The following is a 15,129-nucleotide window of genomic DNA, read 5'->3' on the forward strand; positions in this document are numbered from 1 at the left end:
TTAACACAAAGATTCGAGGGGACCGTTCGAGACGCGTAAAACGTATTAAGTTTAACACAAAAAATTCTAACTACAAATCATTTTTATATTGATTTTTGAATACACATACATGTCGGAAACGTTTGAAGGAAAGCAGTAAATGAACCGTCGTATTAAATCGCGAACCACCCGCAGGCGACCGCGCCAATGCCGGGATGCACGATGAAGATCTTCAGCGGTGATCCAACGCAGCATCACGTGGCGGAGAATGTGAAGATCGGCGATCCCTTGACCCTGGTCATTAGCATCGACAAACAAGAGATGTTTGGCTTGAAGATCTCCGATTGCCTGGTACGCGACGGCCTCGGGTGGGGCGAGCAGCGGCTCATAAATGACGAAGGGTAAGTCACGACATTGAAGCTTAAAATAACATTTTTTTTTTTTTACGAACGGAAGGACGGAAATGTTGACGATGAACGTGATGAATCGTTCCGAACTTCTTCCTTTCGCAATGAGAACCAATTGACATGTCTGTTTGTCCGCAGTTGTCCGGTTGACGGCGAGATAATGGGGCAGTTCACCTACAACGAGGACAAAACGGAGGCCAGGGTGAACTTCCAGGCGCACAAGTTCCCGTACACGGCGAGCGTGTATTATCAGTGCAACGTTAAGCTGTGCGCCAAGCATGGCGGAGGATGCAGTAATACGGTACTGTCATCCTTATGATATATAAGCGCTGGCTAGCTTGAATAATGACTCCGCAAGGACTACGTTTATAATAATCCTTTAACGATTTTATAATGGCCACCTATCGTTCGAAAATATCAGGGCATTTACCTCACGATTATCCGATTGAACTTGCTCGCGTAGTACGTTATACAAACGCACGCAAAGTATTACGTAATCTCTGACCCTGGGAGGAGGAATACTCGAGCTCTACTCGAGTTCCTCGAAGGCTCGCCGCGAATAGTCATCGCTTATTTTCCGCTTGCAGCCGCCGTTGTGCAATTCGATCGCCAGACGACGCAGGGACGCCGCGAACGACGACGAAGTGAAGGGCGTCGAAGGCCTGGACGGCACCCCGGCCACGATCGAGGTTTACAGCGGTCTTTACGTGAACGAGGCCTCGGACATCGGTTCCAAGTCGGACTTCTCCGACGACGTCCTCCGAGAAAGGGTAATTCGAGTTTAATTGGTTTCCGCTGCGGAGGCAACATCAATCTACGAAACAATTTAGTTGTTTCGTGTCAACGATCGCGGGGGATATTTTTTACGTCCCAATTAAAAATCACTGTCATTATTAACTACGTATCGCGTATTATTGATTATTTTACAATTTATTAATAGATTGAGATTATTACAAATATAAATTTATTTATAATTAAAAAATATATATTAAGGAGAAATAAAATAATTACATTTTCAATAAATTAACAAAATTATCAAATCTATTTTTTTGCTGTTGTAAAAATTACTCTAGATGAGTAGTTAATACTTTCGAATCGCGCACTTTACTTTAAAAAGAAATACTTTTAAATATTAATCCTATAAGTTGAATCTTAGTAATACGTAACTAGTTTACTAGTAGATTTGAGTAAAATATTTTGGCAGATTGGTGCTGAGACCGTGTTTGCATTTAACTACAAATGAAAAGCCTCATATAACTTGTTGGTAAAAACCGAGCAGAATCTGGAATTATTCTGTCATTCTGTTTATTTTATTATATTCTCTTCAGAATTCTGATTAAATTTGTCGCAAACACATTTGCAAGATGAGATTTAACTATCTCAGGATTGGAGTGTAACAAAACTTTAAAATAAAATGTGGGAATAAATTTGCTTAATATTCATCATATGTTTTTTCTTTTTCAGGCTATCGATGACCCGAATACCATTTGCATATCGCAGAGGAGTTTCGCTATCGGAATTGCCATTGCCGGTCTTATACTCATGCTGGCGGTAGTAGCCGCCATCCTGGTGCTACTCGCCAAGAGACGGCACAAGACCATATCCACGACGGGATCGTCCATCTACAGTGGACCGTACACGAACACCGCTTACAGCCACAGTAGTTAGGTCCGCCTCGTTCGGCGCGGGATCGAGATACCTGAGATGCCCCGGCCCAAAAATATCCGCGCTCCGCGCGGCATCTTCCTCGCGGAATTTTCCGTAGCGACGCGAGATTTTGCGGCGGGTCTTCCCGGGCAAGCTCGATCGAAGATTAATTAGATTTTTGGTTGCTCTCGACGCGAAGTCGATTCCAAGGCGACAATCGCAGGCGTGCCCTGCGCGCAACCGAGGTTCGCCAAAGCGAAACAAATGAAACGCGGATCTCTTGCTCAACTGTTGACGTACTGTACCCTTTTCGACGTTCGCACAACAGTCTCTCGACGACGATGTTTCAGAGTATTTAGGAAACTGATGATACAGTTTGATATTGGATATCAAGCTTTGCTATCTCTTTCTTCCTCACATCGTCTTCACAGCACTTTTTAAAGGTTTTTTTTTTTTTAATTTTTACAACAGATTTCATAATTCGTAAAGCAAAATCCGTGACGAAGATTTCATATCCAGTTTCAGTGGTGCAATATTGAAACTGATAAATCACATACATTTGATACGATATTATTAGAAAAAGATAAAGATATAAGATTTCTCGTGTAATAAAGATAGCGCGATTATAAGCAATATTGTAAACAAAATTATATAATTCTCATAAAAGAAGAAAAGTATACTTTATAGCTTATATATATATCGGTGCTTTCTACACATTGAGACCTGTCTGGAACAGGATCGCAAATTTCTCTCTTCAGGAACAATCTTTCCAATTTATTACTCAAATCGTCGTGCTTAAGATAGTAATTATTCCGTCCGGATTATATGTATATACTTTAGCGAAGCTTTTACTATTTGCTTCGATTGCGAACGTCTAATGAATCGACATGGCTCATTTCGTCGAGAGTTGCATCATTTTAATATATATATATTATATATATTATATATACGTTTAATATACTATATGCTGTACACTAGTCCGGTATACGCTGTCCTACCTAACACATATCTATCGCACTAAACACACAAATGCGCACGCGAATAACATCATTCGCGTTTGTCTTTTAATGATTACTGAGTGAAAATAATTCTCGTAGCATCTTTAAGAATTTTTTTTATTAACAATTTATATATAAAGATTTCTAAAAAAAATATGTTAAACTTATTTAGATCTTACAAATTTTCTTCGAAAATTATAAAATGAAAAATTTTTTAAATTTTAGACTATTTTTTAAATTTATATATAGAAGAATTCTAAGAAGATACACTTTGTCAACACTTTTGATAAGTATTTCATATGAAAAAAAGTCTGAGAAATTTTAAATTGTAAAAATAAATTTCTTTACATCAGGATTTAACACAATTGTGCGCAAATTCATTTTAGCTAGATTTAAGTTCAAGTCAACGCTACGCGTAAACTTCTCAAATAATCCAATCAAATACTCCGGTGATCCCCGTGTGTGATCGTTAACGTTTTCGACGCCAATACTTTCGCACTTTACTCTGATGCGATTTGTAATTTGAAATGTTCTCTCGAGTGAAAAGCAAATCTACGTGTGTACGTGCGAATACTTAAATCATTTATACACAACGTAATATGCGTAGAAAATCGATGCCGACATTTCCGACGATTACGTATATGTATATTAATCCAAATTATTGCAAAAAGTGATAATCAAATATGAAATTATCATATTTTATTTTTAAAAAATCTAAATAAAGCAAAAAATCTAGATAAATCAAGCAATAACAATAATCCGTTAATTGATTATACTTTGTAACAGTATAACTTTAAAAGCGTAATCGGAAATGTCTATCTTCAGTGAAGCTTAAAGAAAGTCTAATTATAAAAGGACGCAACCAATATAATGTGTGCTTGTGTTGGTTATTATAAGTCTTTGATAAAGCGTGTGAATGGATTGTCGTTATCGTAAAGACGCAAGATAATCATAAATAACCACCGTAAAAACAGATCAATTAAAATGTAAGCTCACACACCTATCCCATAAATTATTCCGATGTCTGCGATGTTGCGATATTAGTCGAATGAATGCGAACGCTCAGTATAATCAGATTGTGTAATTCAGTTATAACGCTTAAACGTTAATGTTAATTAGTCTAATTGAAACGAGGTGCTGCTCCAACGTCGGTATGTTCTGGCTCGTTCAACAGCAATCGCGAAGTACCGAATGTTGTAACGATGCGCTCTTTTTTTCAAGCGGTTCCGAATCCAACTTATTGGATTCTAATTGAAACAAAAGTGTGCGCACGGTAGGAACGCGACGAAAATACCGATGTTGCGGCAGTTCGGGGCGTTTAGATATTAATTGACGATGACAAGGAAACTCTACTGCCAACGCAGTTGCGTAACTGGGTCCAACTGGTGGTGGGTATATGACATGTAAAATTTTACATTTAGAGAGAAACCAGCACTCGTAACGTAATCCGTTAACTCCTCGTCAAGCGCTAATATGCTATCGTACGGGAACGAAGTGTTGTGGTATAGTAGTTCTCTGGAAATGATAATGTATTGCGACAGTTGTTCCGGATGGACCCTGACGTATCGAATGAAAAACACTGACGCTTACGTGCCTTACCGAAAGCGAGTAAGACTCTTTATCTTTGCAAAATTTAAAGACTGTCATTATAGTGATAGGCGTTTATATTTTTTTAAAAATTGTACAATTTGAATTGCTTTGAATATCAAAATTTGAAATTCTTAAGTCTTGAATGTCTATAAAATCTGCTTTTAAAAAACATTTAAATATTTGAAATATTTAACAATAAGATTGATATCTATACAAATGAAAGTGGATTGAAAATAACAAGGTATTGTTTATTAAAAAAAAAACAAAAAAAAACGAAGCATTCGAGACTTTTAGGGATCTTTTGGTTTCGAATAATGTTCGTCATATTTGAAACAATCAAATGAGCCAATCACGCCTTTTGTTTTATATACACATTCATGTGCAAAACGTCACTTTAAAAAGTGTCTTAAAAGTCGATACAGAATAGAGACGGCCTGTCGTAGATTTTAATGACTAATACGTGGTAGATACGTTTCTCAGTGTTTTTTTAGTCTCTCGAGAGTATCCCGCATATGTAGATTCGGGCCTTCGGATGCGCACGAATTTACGTTTGTGTAACTCAAGGGGGAGATATCGTTATTTCCTCTTGTACTCCAAGTACGATAACACGGCAAATGGCTTCCAGTCCTCCTTGATATTACCCTCTCGAAAAGTGCAATAACTTTAAAGCGTCCCGTGGGTCCCGCGGAATTTCTGTCGTGGATTGGAGTTGCTCGGCGAACGGATCCCACGTGTGATCCCTCGCCGCGCCGTGGCACTGGTTCATAGCGACATTGGGGATGAAAATGCGTGTATAGAATCTTTCTTTCGCATTATATGAGATAACGCGGCTTTCGATGCTCCCGCAATGTTCCTCTGGACCCTTGTCAAAAGCATATACAACGAATTTGTGTAAATAACAAATCTAATAAAACTGGTAATTGTAAGACAACGTTTTCTTAGTATCCCTTCATCCCATGCGGTCCTTTTAAGTAAGTCTTCCTGTTGCTTAGATTACAAGTAGATGAATAGATGAAACTAGGAACGGAAGTGTTTTGTACGTCACAAAATAATCGACTCTAGCTGGCAAATTATCAAACGAGAGTGTCTTCTTTTTTTATTGAATTATATATATAATTCGTTTTTGGAAAATATGATATAATATATATATAATATATATATGTATATAATATAACAAGAAATATAATTAGACTGACATGACTTCTATATCAAATTTCTTTCCGGCTCTCTATGATGTTGTGCATTTCGGATGAGTATAATATAGCTCTTTATTAACGCCACAGAATTGTCAATTGCTTCGCCTTTCCTTTCTCTCGTTGCCCCCTTTCGTTACCCTAGATTATATTTATACACAGATAATTCAGGTCGATTTTCCTTCTCTTCGTCAAGCATACTTCCTTCTCTTTATCTTTTCTCTTAATTAAGGTTACATGTAGCTCGTAATGCGATGTAGCTCTCCTCGTGCAGCCGAAAAAAAAAAAATCGGTAGACACATCCGAAATATATCCATTCGTTTTTCACGGGAGACCCTACTTCGTAATAAATATAAATTATATATTTATATCTCTCTTCCTGAATACTTGTACGCATGTGTTGTATGCATGCCCGATGACCGACATACGGAGAAGTGGCAAGTGGCAAGTCATCGTTCTTTGTCGCAGTAGAATCAGCAAAACGGGAGAGAATTGCGATCACGGTGAGGTGATACGCTGCCTTTCAGCGCGGAGGCACAGCCACTGTGATTTATCCTTACGGTACCGATATGCCACGTCGGGATGCGCAAAAAATATATATGTATATATCGGTACATACTCGCAACTTGTCCGCATTATTCGAGTAACTATCAGGACCGGTCTGGTCGACGTCTCGTTTGAGGCCAACAGCGAATCTTGCCTCTCCTCGTCCGCAGCTGAAGCGGAATATGAGATAGTGAATCGGTTAAATCAACGTTAACTCTACGTGTTACTCATGTGTAAAATGCACTCCCCAGAAATTTACTAAATTTGCAGAGTAAAACTTTTTAATCGATCGAATGCTGAATAAATTGTTTGACGATTAAAGAAACTTTTTGCACTCATCTTTATCTAAAAGACAGAATATTATCTTAAATTGCAAATCAAAGAAAACAATGAAAAAAATTAAAATATGAAATATATACATCGTATGCAAATCATGTTTAAAAAAAAAAACTACGCGATTAACGTACGATTAACACTTGTAATTTTACAAATTATAAAAATCTCATTTCTCAGAGTCCTGCAACTTCTCAAATCATTTAAACGAGAACAATGCAGAAATATTTTGGATTTGTAATTCTGAATATTAATTCGTCATTGCTGAGAAAACAATTTGGTGACGTTAATAAATTCTTTTCAGTTAGTCTTATCTGCGAGCCTGCTTATAATTGCAGAACAGGAGATTCATTATTCATTTGTAATTCGCGAGGGCATTAATCGATCCGCCGACGCGACCGGCCTTGTCAAGTGTCACGTTCACCGTGGTTCTCGCTCGCTCTGCGGTCGAAACATAAGTAACCGTGATAAAAAGGTACGCTTAACGGCAAGATACGTCGCTTCCTGTAACGCTAAGATAACTCCTTACGTTGTTCTGACATACGTGTCTTGCGTTCTTATCGAGAAGCAGCGAAGTCGTGATGCTTCTCGTTATTTCTTGCAAGTCGCACGTTTTCTACATTGATAAAGGAAAGCTCCCCAGTTGTTTCTCCACCTTATATACTCTATCTTGCGTTATAAAAATGGCAGTATAATGAATTTTTTAATCCAACAAAGATCAAACCAGCATGGCAATTTCGTAATTAATTGCTATAAATAAATGACTGTAGAGAAAAACTGATTATATCAATCAATTATACGAGAAAAATTACATAAAAGAAACATGTACAACTTTTTAAATTGTTTTTTGTTTGTGCAAAAAATAATAAACGATATAAATCATTAAAATTCATTGCAAGTTGATTTTTATAAAATATTTTTTATGTCAGAGATGTCTTTTTATTATTTTTTTCTGCTTGTTGTTATTTAGCTAATTTTGTCTTCTCTTTAATCATGGTACCTATAGTTGGGTTAAAAAAAATTTATTTCACACCGCCATTTTTTTACACAAAGATAGGGACTATAACTTGCAGAATATAGTACAACATTACATAGATTTCGAATAAAAAATGGCAGAATATTTGGGAACCTTCCCGTAAAAAAAAAGTTGTTAACTATTGATTAAATTTTTCAAGTATTAAGTTAAATATATAAATACTTAAGTTAAAAAAATTTAACCAATTTTTTCAGTTAACATTTTTTTCTCAATGTATTATATAACAAATAAAAAAATGAATAATTTTCTCCCACTTGTTACACAGAACAACGATTCAGTTATCATTAAAGGAACGTTCAAATCAACGGAAGGACTTTAGCAAAATGATTGAAGGAGAGAAAGAGGCAGAGAGACAGAGATATTTTTTTGTGCAAAAGTGTCGATGTTATAACTCGCGTGTAAACCTTTTTTGATCGTATTTTAGATCGCAATGTTCTTTCTACTCTCTTCCTGTCCTCCATCGATTTATTGCTCGCCATTGTTAATCATTTTACGTTGCATTACAAAAATAGTAGGAAACAAATGTTTGAGGTCTCGCAAGCTTATATTACCCGTTCTCTTTAAGAATTGTTCGTAATCGGTGCGATTGGGAGGTGACCGACTATCATGGGTGTCTGCGCTTTTTCATCTCTTCTTCGTTGAATCTCCAGAATGCACGAAAGGAAAATTACAAAGTCACTCCAATAGTAATAAAAAATTCGTCACACCTGCTGCGCATACGATTCAATTCTTTTTTCTTTTCAACGGATAAAAATTCGAGATAGACGTTGAAAATATCGCACATTGTCAGTACGATCAAAACAATAAACTTAAAAATATCATTCACAAAAATCTTTCGTTACATTTAACATAAGTTCAATAAATTCTCTATAAATACGATATAACAATTTATATAGGTATTCTCCAAATCTCAGAGATTGAAAAGAGAATTCTGAATTAGAAACGATTTTAAAATTTGATTTTTTTTTTTAAAAAAGCTTATGGAACGTAAAAATGTAAGGTCTGGATATATATATTTTTTTAAAATATTTATTATAATAAAAATTCGACAATAATTACCGGCTATATATTAAAAATTTAAATGGTTTGTTTCGGTGGATAAAAATTTTCGAATTATGTCCGTCATTGTAAGGCAGAATATGCATTAACGACTTATAATTTCAATTACAAATTTTTTAAAATATAACATACGTATATAACTGCCATCTAAATTTAATTAAAAAAAAAAAAAGATTAAAATTTTATTATTCTATTCCACAAATATTTGAAGACTAAAGAAACTGTTAGCAGAAATAAAAAATAATCAAAAAATTTCTGACAAATCTTAGTTTAAACGTATATACAAAACCTTACATTTCTGTATTCAGTAAATATTTTTTTAAAAATCGTGAAGAGTTTAACTTTGAAAATAATTTCTTACACTAGAATCTTCTCTTGAGAAGTTTTGAATGGATAATCGTATGATCATGCAATGCTGAACAGGTGTATCGAATGCATGCAGTATTAAATAGCAAAACAAAAAGATAAACACAGTCGTTCGCTCAATTTTGGTTTTGCCAAATTCTGTCGAAAAGAAGATAAGCGGTAGCAGCAAACGTAACAATATCTACGCGACATTGTACAAGCACTATATGCCTAATTATACATTTCATACATTTCTTTATCTTCCATGCTTTCCCTGGTCTCTCGCGCGTAAAGATACTTAGTAGATCACATGAATTGAACGTCTATAAAATACATGATGTCGTAAAATGTCGGACGATACTTGATGGCGATTTCGCGTTCGACGGCCGATGAATGCCTTCACCGTTGCATCTTCCCCTCTTCCTCCCTCCCCTTCCATCGTTATCTTAAAGAGATACGTAAACTGCTTTTCTGCTTAATAGATACAATTATGCTTCATTTTCTTTAACTCACTACGACGACATTAGGTACAGTTAAATACTATAGTTGTGCGCCCATCTCTTTACAATTGAAGTGCGTTTTGGTACCTACGTATTTTGCGCTCTTTATATATTTGCACGGATTTCTTGTCATTTTCTTCGTCTTTCTTTTCTTCTTCTTAGCCTGTAATGGGATTAAAACGCTTGACACACACAATTTCACAAGAAGGAAAAATAGTGTCATGTTCGCGTTAACGGCTAAACAGATAGATATATGTCGTATGTTGTTTCTCGCTTATTTGAACTCTCATAAAAAGATAGGCACACCTTCACCTACGTTTCTGAAGTACAATCACCGTAAGCGAAGCTTCTGGATGGATTCCACTTGGTTTTTTTTTGTTTTCGCGGAGCAACGCGGGCATCCCACGTGAACTACGCTAAGAGATAACGATTAACGAGTTCGATTGCTACTCTTTTTTTTTGTCGAAACTATTCTAATTGTTTTGCGAAAATGCGGGTTAATTCGAATTTTCTTAAAGTAAAAGTAACGATATATCACGTGAGTAATAATCTAGCCGCGAGATCTGCCCGCGCCGAACCGCGTCTAATTTTCACAGACGGAGACGTTATTAATTACCGCGACCGCGTGTCACCATCACCCCTACCGATGTAGTACATATGTATCGCATGTCTCTATTTCGTTGAAACGAGTGTACGAGAAAAATACATCTGTGTGTGATATATATCTACATTATATATATGTATACATGTATGTGCACAAACGTGTGTGTATGTGTGTGTGTGTTGCACGTTTATATGTACGTATGTATGTATATACACACAAATGTCTGTAGCATGTGATTGTATATATAACAGTAATGAATTTTATAATTATTTTTATAGTTACCTTATAAACTACATATGCATATGAACTATGTTGCAGTTAACCAAAAGTTCACTATGGATTTTACATTAAATTAATTAAATAGTGACATAGACAATTGGTTGCCACTCTGAAAAAAAAAATCAAAATTTTGTGAAAAAGTAACAAAGAAAAGGTAATATATCATTACTTTTTAGTAAGTAACGATAACGATAACATATTACTTTTATGAAAGTAACGTTCTCAATCCTATATATTTAAAATAAATATATATATTGTATATATATATATGTATTTTATATTACATCTAAAATATCACATACGCAACAGACATACTCTATGTACATTCAACATACATGTAACATACACACATACATACACAAGAAAATAATAGAGAAAGAAGTTTACATGAAATTCATGAAGCGTGCTCGCATATACTGGAAGACGAATTAATGATAAAAAGAAACTTAACTTATTCCGAATTTTCGAGACTGAAGAATGATTACGACAAACAAAATCGCCGACAGTGATTGCAGCATAGAGATATAAGAATAGAATACGTAAAACAGTCGAAAAAGCGATACAGAATTAGAAAGAGAGTGCTAAATAAAGGCCCCTCTATCTTTGGATCGCAATATCAAACACAGAAAATCATTTGTTATCGTAAATAAGAGCACGATAGTTTCGGTCTTTCATTTTTCTTGTAAATACAAAGCGTGGTGATAAATTTTTAGGCTGTGATGGTTTCACGCTACTTAACTACTTCTTGAAACTAGACATAAAGATTATGTACTGAATACGTTTACATATTTACTTATAGTTAATGACATACACCGATATAATCGTGAATTGTAATCGATTAAAGATATATCTAATTAAACATTAAAGAATGTCGCGAAAGTGTAAAATGTTAGATTTTAAATTTTTCTTCGAATGATTATCATTTTATTTTTCTTTACAAAGTTAATATATGACATTTCGTAGAACACAATAAAAATTTCAAAGACGAGAGAGAGTGTGTGTACGTTTGTAGAAATTATATAAACGTTTTTGCAAAGAGTATAAGAAGTTCTCGTTATTCACGTACAATAAATACGTGTCAGAGGAAAGCGTAAGGGCTGGCATCGTCAACGCGCGGCCAACTTTTAGAATTTTTTCATACACATTATGCTGAGGTAGCAGACAACTCGTTCAAAAAATGGACTCGAATGGGCAGCGACGTTAACGCAACATTCGTTGACCGATGCAATGGCAGCGAGTGTATCAAAATTAGCGGTTAAGATAATAGGTTATCGTTTTTTGGATCGCCATTAACACTAAGCCAAAAGACTCGCGCGTCTTGTAAACGTACTCAGTAAGGTGTACTCTTTTTTTTCATATGTTAGTTTAATTATCATACATGTTCTCCCGACGGTCGAAAATCATCGTAACGACCACCTCGGGAGATTCGCATTTGACCTTAACGATAATGCTCCTTAAAAGTAAATCTCACATTCATATAGTATCTGTAAAATCGCAATTAAAATATCTTCAAGTATTTCATGTGTGTATATATATGTGTGTGTGTGTGTGTGTGTGTACACACACACACACACACACACACACACATACTTATAATACACATACAATGTGTGTGTATACATATATATGTATATACATACGCACGTACAATAATATTGTAATAGTAATTAAAATGTTGTCCAGTAACTCTATTCAGTGTACCATTTCGCTCTCGTTTTTTACATCTGGGTACGTCACGTTTTGTCCTTCTTCTCTTCGTCTATCTTTAACATTGTCATGGTAATTCAGTATGACTGAAAGTCTCCAGTAAGGGTTAAATTTCAACTTTTGTCATAAAAATAACCAATTCGCATAACCGGATTCTTCTTTTCACTTGGGATGTACGTGTACACACATGTGTTCTTCTAATTACATATTTCTTGCTTCTTTTTAAATAATTCAGAGTGATAATTAATATGGCATGTTAGGAATATATCGTGTCTCTCTGAATAGTTGTCAATCTCACAACTGTTGTTTGTTATCGAGATTGTGACATTATCAGCGATATTATCCAGCTGACCCATTTGCTCAGAATTGTACCTGATTCCGACGGGTGATGGTCACCTTTACTGTTCCTGGAAAGAAACATCATTTTCTAAGAACAAAATGAAAATCGTCACTCCCCTCGACATGTAATGCGAGTGAGTTATTCTGATGCAAATAAATATTGGATGTTATTAAAGCAAAGAATATATAGATATGTCAATTTTAACTCATTAAAAGAAGGTTTAAACACGAAAGCAAAATCTACTTTCTAAGAAAGAATAATTTATACAATGAATTGCAGGCACACATGGTCACAGTCAACGTGAGAAAGAGTGAGAACAACAATGTTCTCCAACGTCAACTTGATGAAGTTGGTTAAACGATACTGTCTGTACTATTTTGTCGGTCCGAGTGCGATAATAAGCATGAAAAATATACGGTAAGTGGTCGCGTAAAAAAAGTTCGGAAAAAATGTGCAGAGAACACATTTAGTGTCATTATGAAGAAATATGTATGTATGTACATACAAGGAGACATTTCAGAATCGTTCAATTTTCATGCAGATAACTTCAAAAAAAGAGAATTAATATTATATATGAAAATTGAATAGAAATAATTCTAAATGTTTCCTTATCAGTTAAGAATATTATCCCATGAGCATTGCTGTATAAGCATACGGTGCAATAATAAAATACATGTGCAATGAAAAGATATCCTTCCTACTTTCTTTCGTAAGAGCTTTTGTAAAAGCTTTTAACTTTACATACAATTTTTAAACAAATTTATATTTTTTGCAAAAAGATTAATCGTAACAAGCTCAAGAACATTTATAATCGGTAAAGAGATATATAGTCATTTATAAATTTTTATTGAAGTAGGAATCACTTTCCAGCACGTTATATATTAAGAAAACGGAAAAAAAAAACAAATATCAATAAAGATGAATCAACGCACGTGAAGAAGCCCCTATCGTACAAAGAAGACACTGTGTTCTGTGTAGTATTTTATACTTAAGTTCTGTACCTTATATCATACTGTCTTCCACAGGTTTCGCTTTTAAGGGGAGACAAGATTGTGTCAAAATTGTGTTACATTTTATTCTTCATAAGCAAAATGAAAATAGAAAATAACTAAATCTTAAGCGACATACTGAGCGCGAACATCGAATTTTTCTTTCTTTCTCTCTCTTTCTCTCAATGCATTTTGTTAATTTTTCATACCTTCTCTAATATCCTTGGGTATGTTAGATGAAAGCGATGACATGGGAGGTGTCTGGTAAAAATTGGGTCGTGCGCCGCTCGGTGGTAACGAAGTTACTTTGGACCTGAACGAATTATACAAGCGTTTAAATTTATCAAAAAACAGAAAATAATAATAGAAATAACAAGAGTTTCTAAAATATATACCTCTGTTTGCGAATTTTCTGATTTCTCCCATCAAAGGAAGTCGGTGTACCGGCTCCCGAGGTATTAGACGAAGGTGGCCTGTATGGACGTGGGCAACCTTGAACAACAGGCGGTGATGATACTGGTGCATACTGCAACCGGGGGTTGGGTGGTACGCCTGGATGCATCAATCTCATGTCCCCTACAGCATTTAAAGATATTTTAATAATCACTTAGAGAATAATTTAACAAATGTACGCTGCAATTTAAAAGTATACCTTGCACGATATGGACACCCTGATACATTGGCAGTGGATAACGTGGTTGAGGTTGTGCGCTTCGGTCCCCGCTTCCACCTCCAAAAAACTCATGCGCTGGAGTTGGAGACCGACTGGCTCTTTGGGAGTTACCTGGCGTTGTCGCCCGTACGCTGGGAACAACCTGTTTTCAAGAAAGCACCTTTTGTTATCAAAAGTTATCAGCAGCAAGTAGTCAATAATAATCATTACTAGCTCATTCTCACAGGAACGTTTTGTCTGAAAACGAGATTGGGAACCAGCGTGGGTGTCATGTATGCGCTAGGTGGCGCCGGGGACGTGCCATTGTGGGTGACCTGATGCCCAAAAGTTCCACCGGTCACCATTGCCGGGGCCGCGTAGCTGCTTGAGTTGACGTACATCAACGGCATACCAGGTATCTATTAATTATATGAAATAAGATACATTAATTTTTCATTTAATATTATTTAATTTTATCCACTAATCTTTTATTATTTTCAATCAATTTTTTGCTCCAAAATTAATATTAGCAATTAATTATCAGTAATAACGGATTAATAATTACCTGACTAGATGTCGGCGTATTTGGTGGCGTAGGTACTCTGTACATCACAGGCGGTGGTTGCATAGCCGGCTGTCCCGGCGGATAGTATGTAGGAACCATTTGGACCGGAGATTGGTACGTATAATCGCCAGGTGTCGGAGTTACTGCTGGCACTGAATTGTAGGGTACCGGGTAACTGCCGACGTAATTAGCTGAAATACACGACATTAATTGTTACAGATATTGCAGAGAAACAGAGGAAGGGAGAGCGAGAGAGGATATGAAAATATGATGTCTAATGTAACGTACAACTCGCTTGGCTCGGAGGCGTCATCGTTTGCGCGTTGAAGGAGTAATTCGTTGGGAACCTCTGTTGCTGAT

At 35.8% G+C, this 15,129-nt stretch overlaps 2 protein-coding genes across 2 annotated transcripts in view; one reads left to right on the forward strand and one right to left on the reverse strand.

Annotated features, from left to right (window-relative positions):
• The window catches only part of LOC105839130, an 81,341-nt gene extending 75,238 nt beyond the window's left edge, over positions 1-6,103 (forward strand). Inside the window, exons 6-9 of the mRNA XM_012685208.3 lie at positions 175-380; positions 525-687; positions 974-1,156; positions 1,851-6,103. Coding sequence (XP_012540662.2) covers positions 175-380; positions 525-687; positions 974-1,156; positions 1,851-2,054 — 756 coding nt within the window. The 3' untranslated portion in view covers positions 2,055-6,103. The remainder of the gene's footprint in view (positions 1-174; positions 381-524; positions 688-973; positions 1,157-1,850) is intronic.
• Positions 6,104-8,688: 2,585 nt separating this feature from the next.
• LOC105839127 (trithorax group protein osa) lies at positions 8,689-15,129 on the reverse strand (the record flags this gene model as incomplete). Its single annotated transcript, XM_036287863.1, is given in 7 exon segments — positions 8,689-12,630; positions 13,762-13,865; positions 13,948-14,128; positions 14,205-14,367; positions 14,450-14,623; positions 14,770-14,960; positions 15,058-15,129. Coding segments are annotated over 7 exon segments (932 nt in total), but the record flags the coding sequence as incomplete, so codon positions are not given.

This window comes from Monomorium pharaonis, chromosome 6 (assembly GCF_013373865.1).
Source record: "Monomorium pharaonis isolate MP-MQ-018 chromosome 6, ASM1337386v2, whole genome shotgun sequence".
Taxonomy (NCBI): domain Eukaryota; kingdom Metazoa; phylum Arthropoda; class Insecta; order Hymenoptera; family Formicidae; genus Monomorium; species Monomorium pharaonis.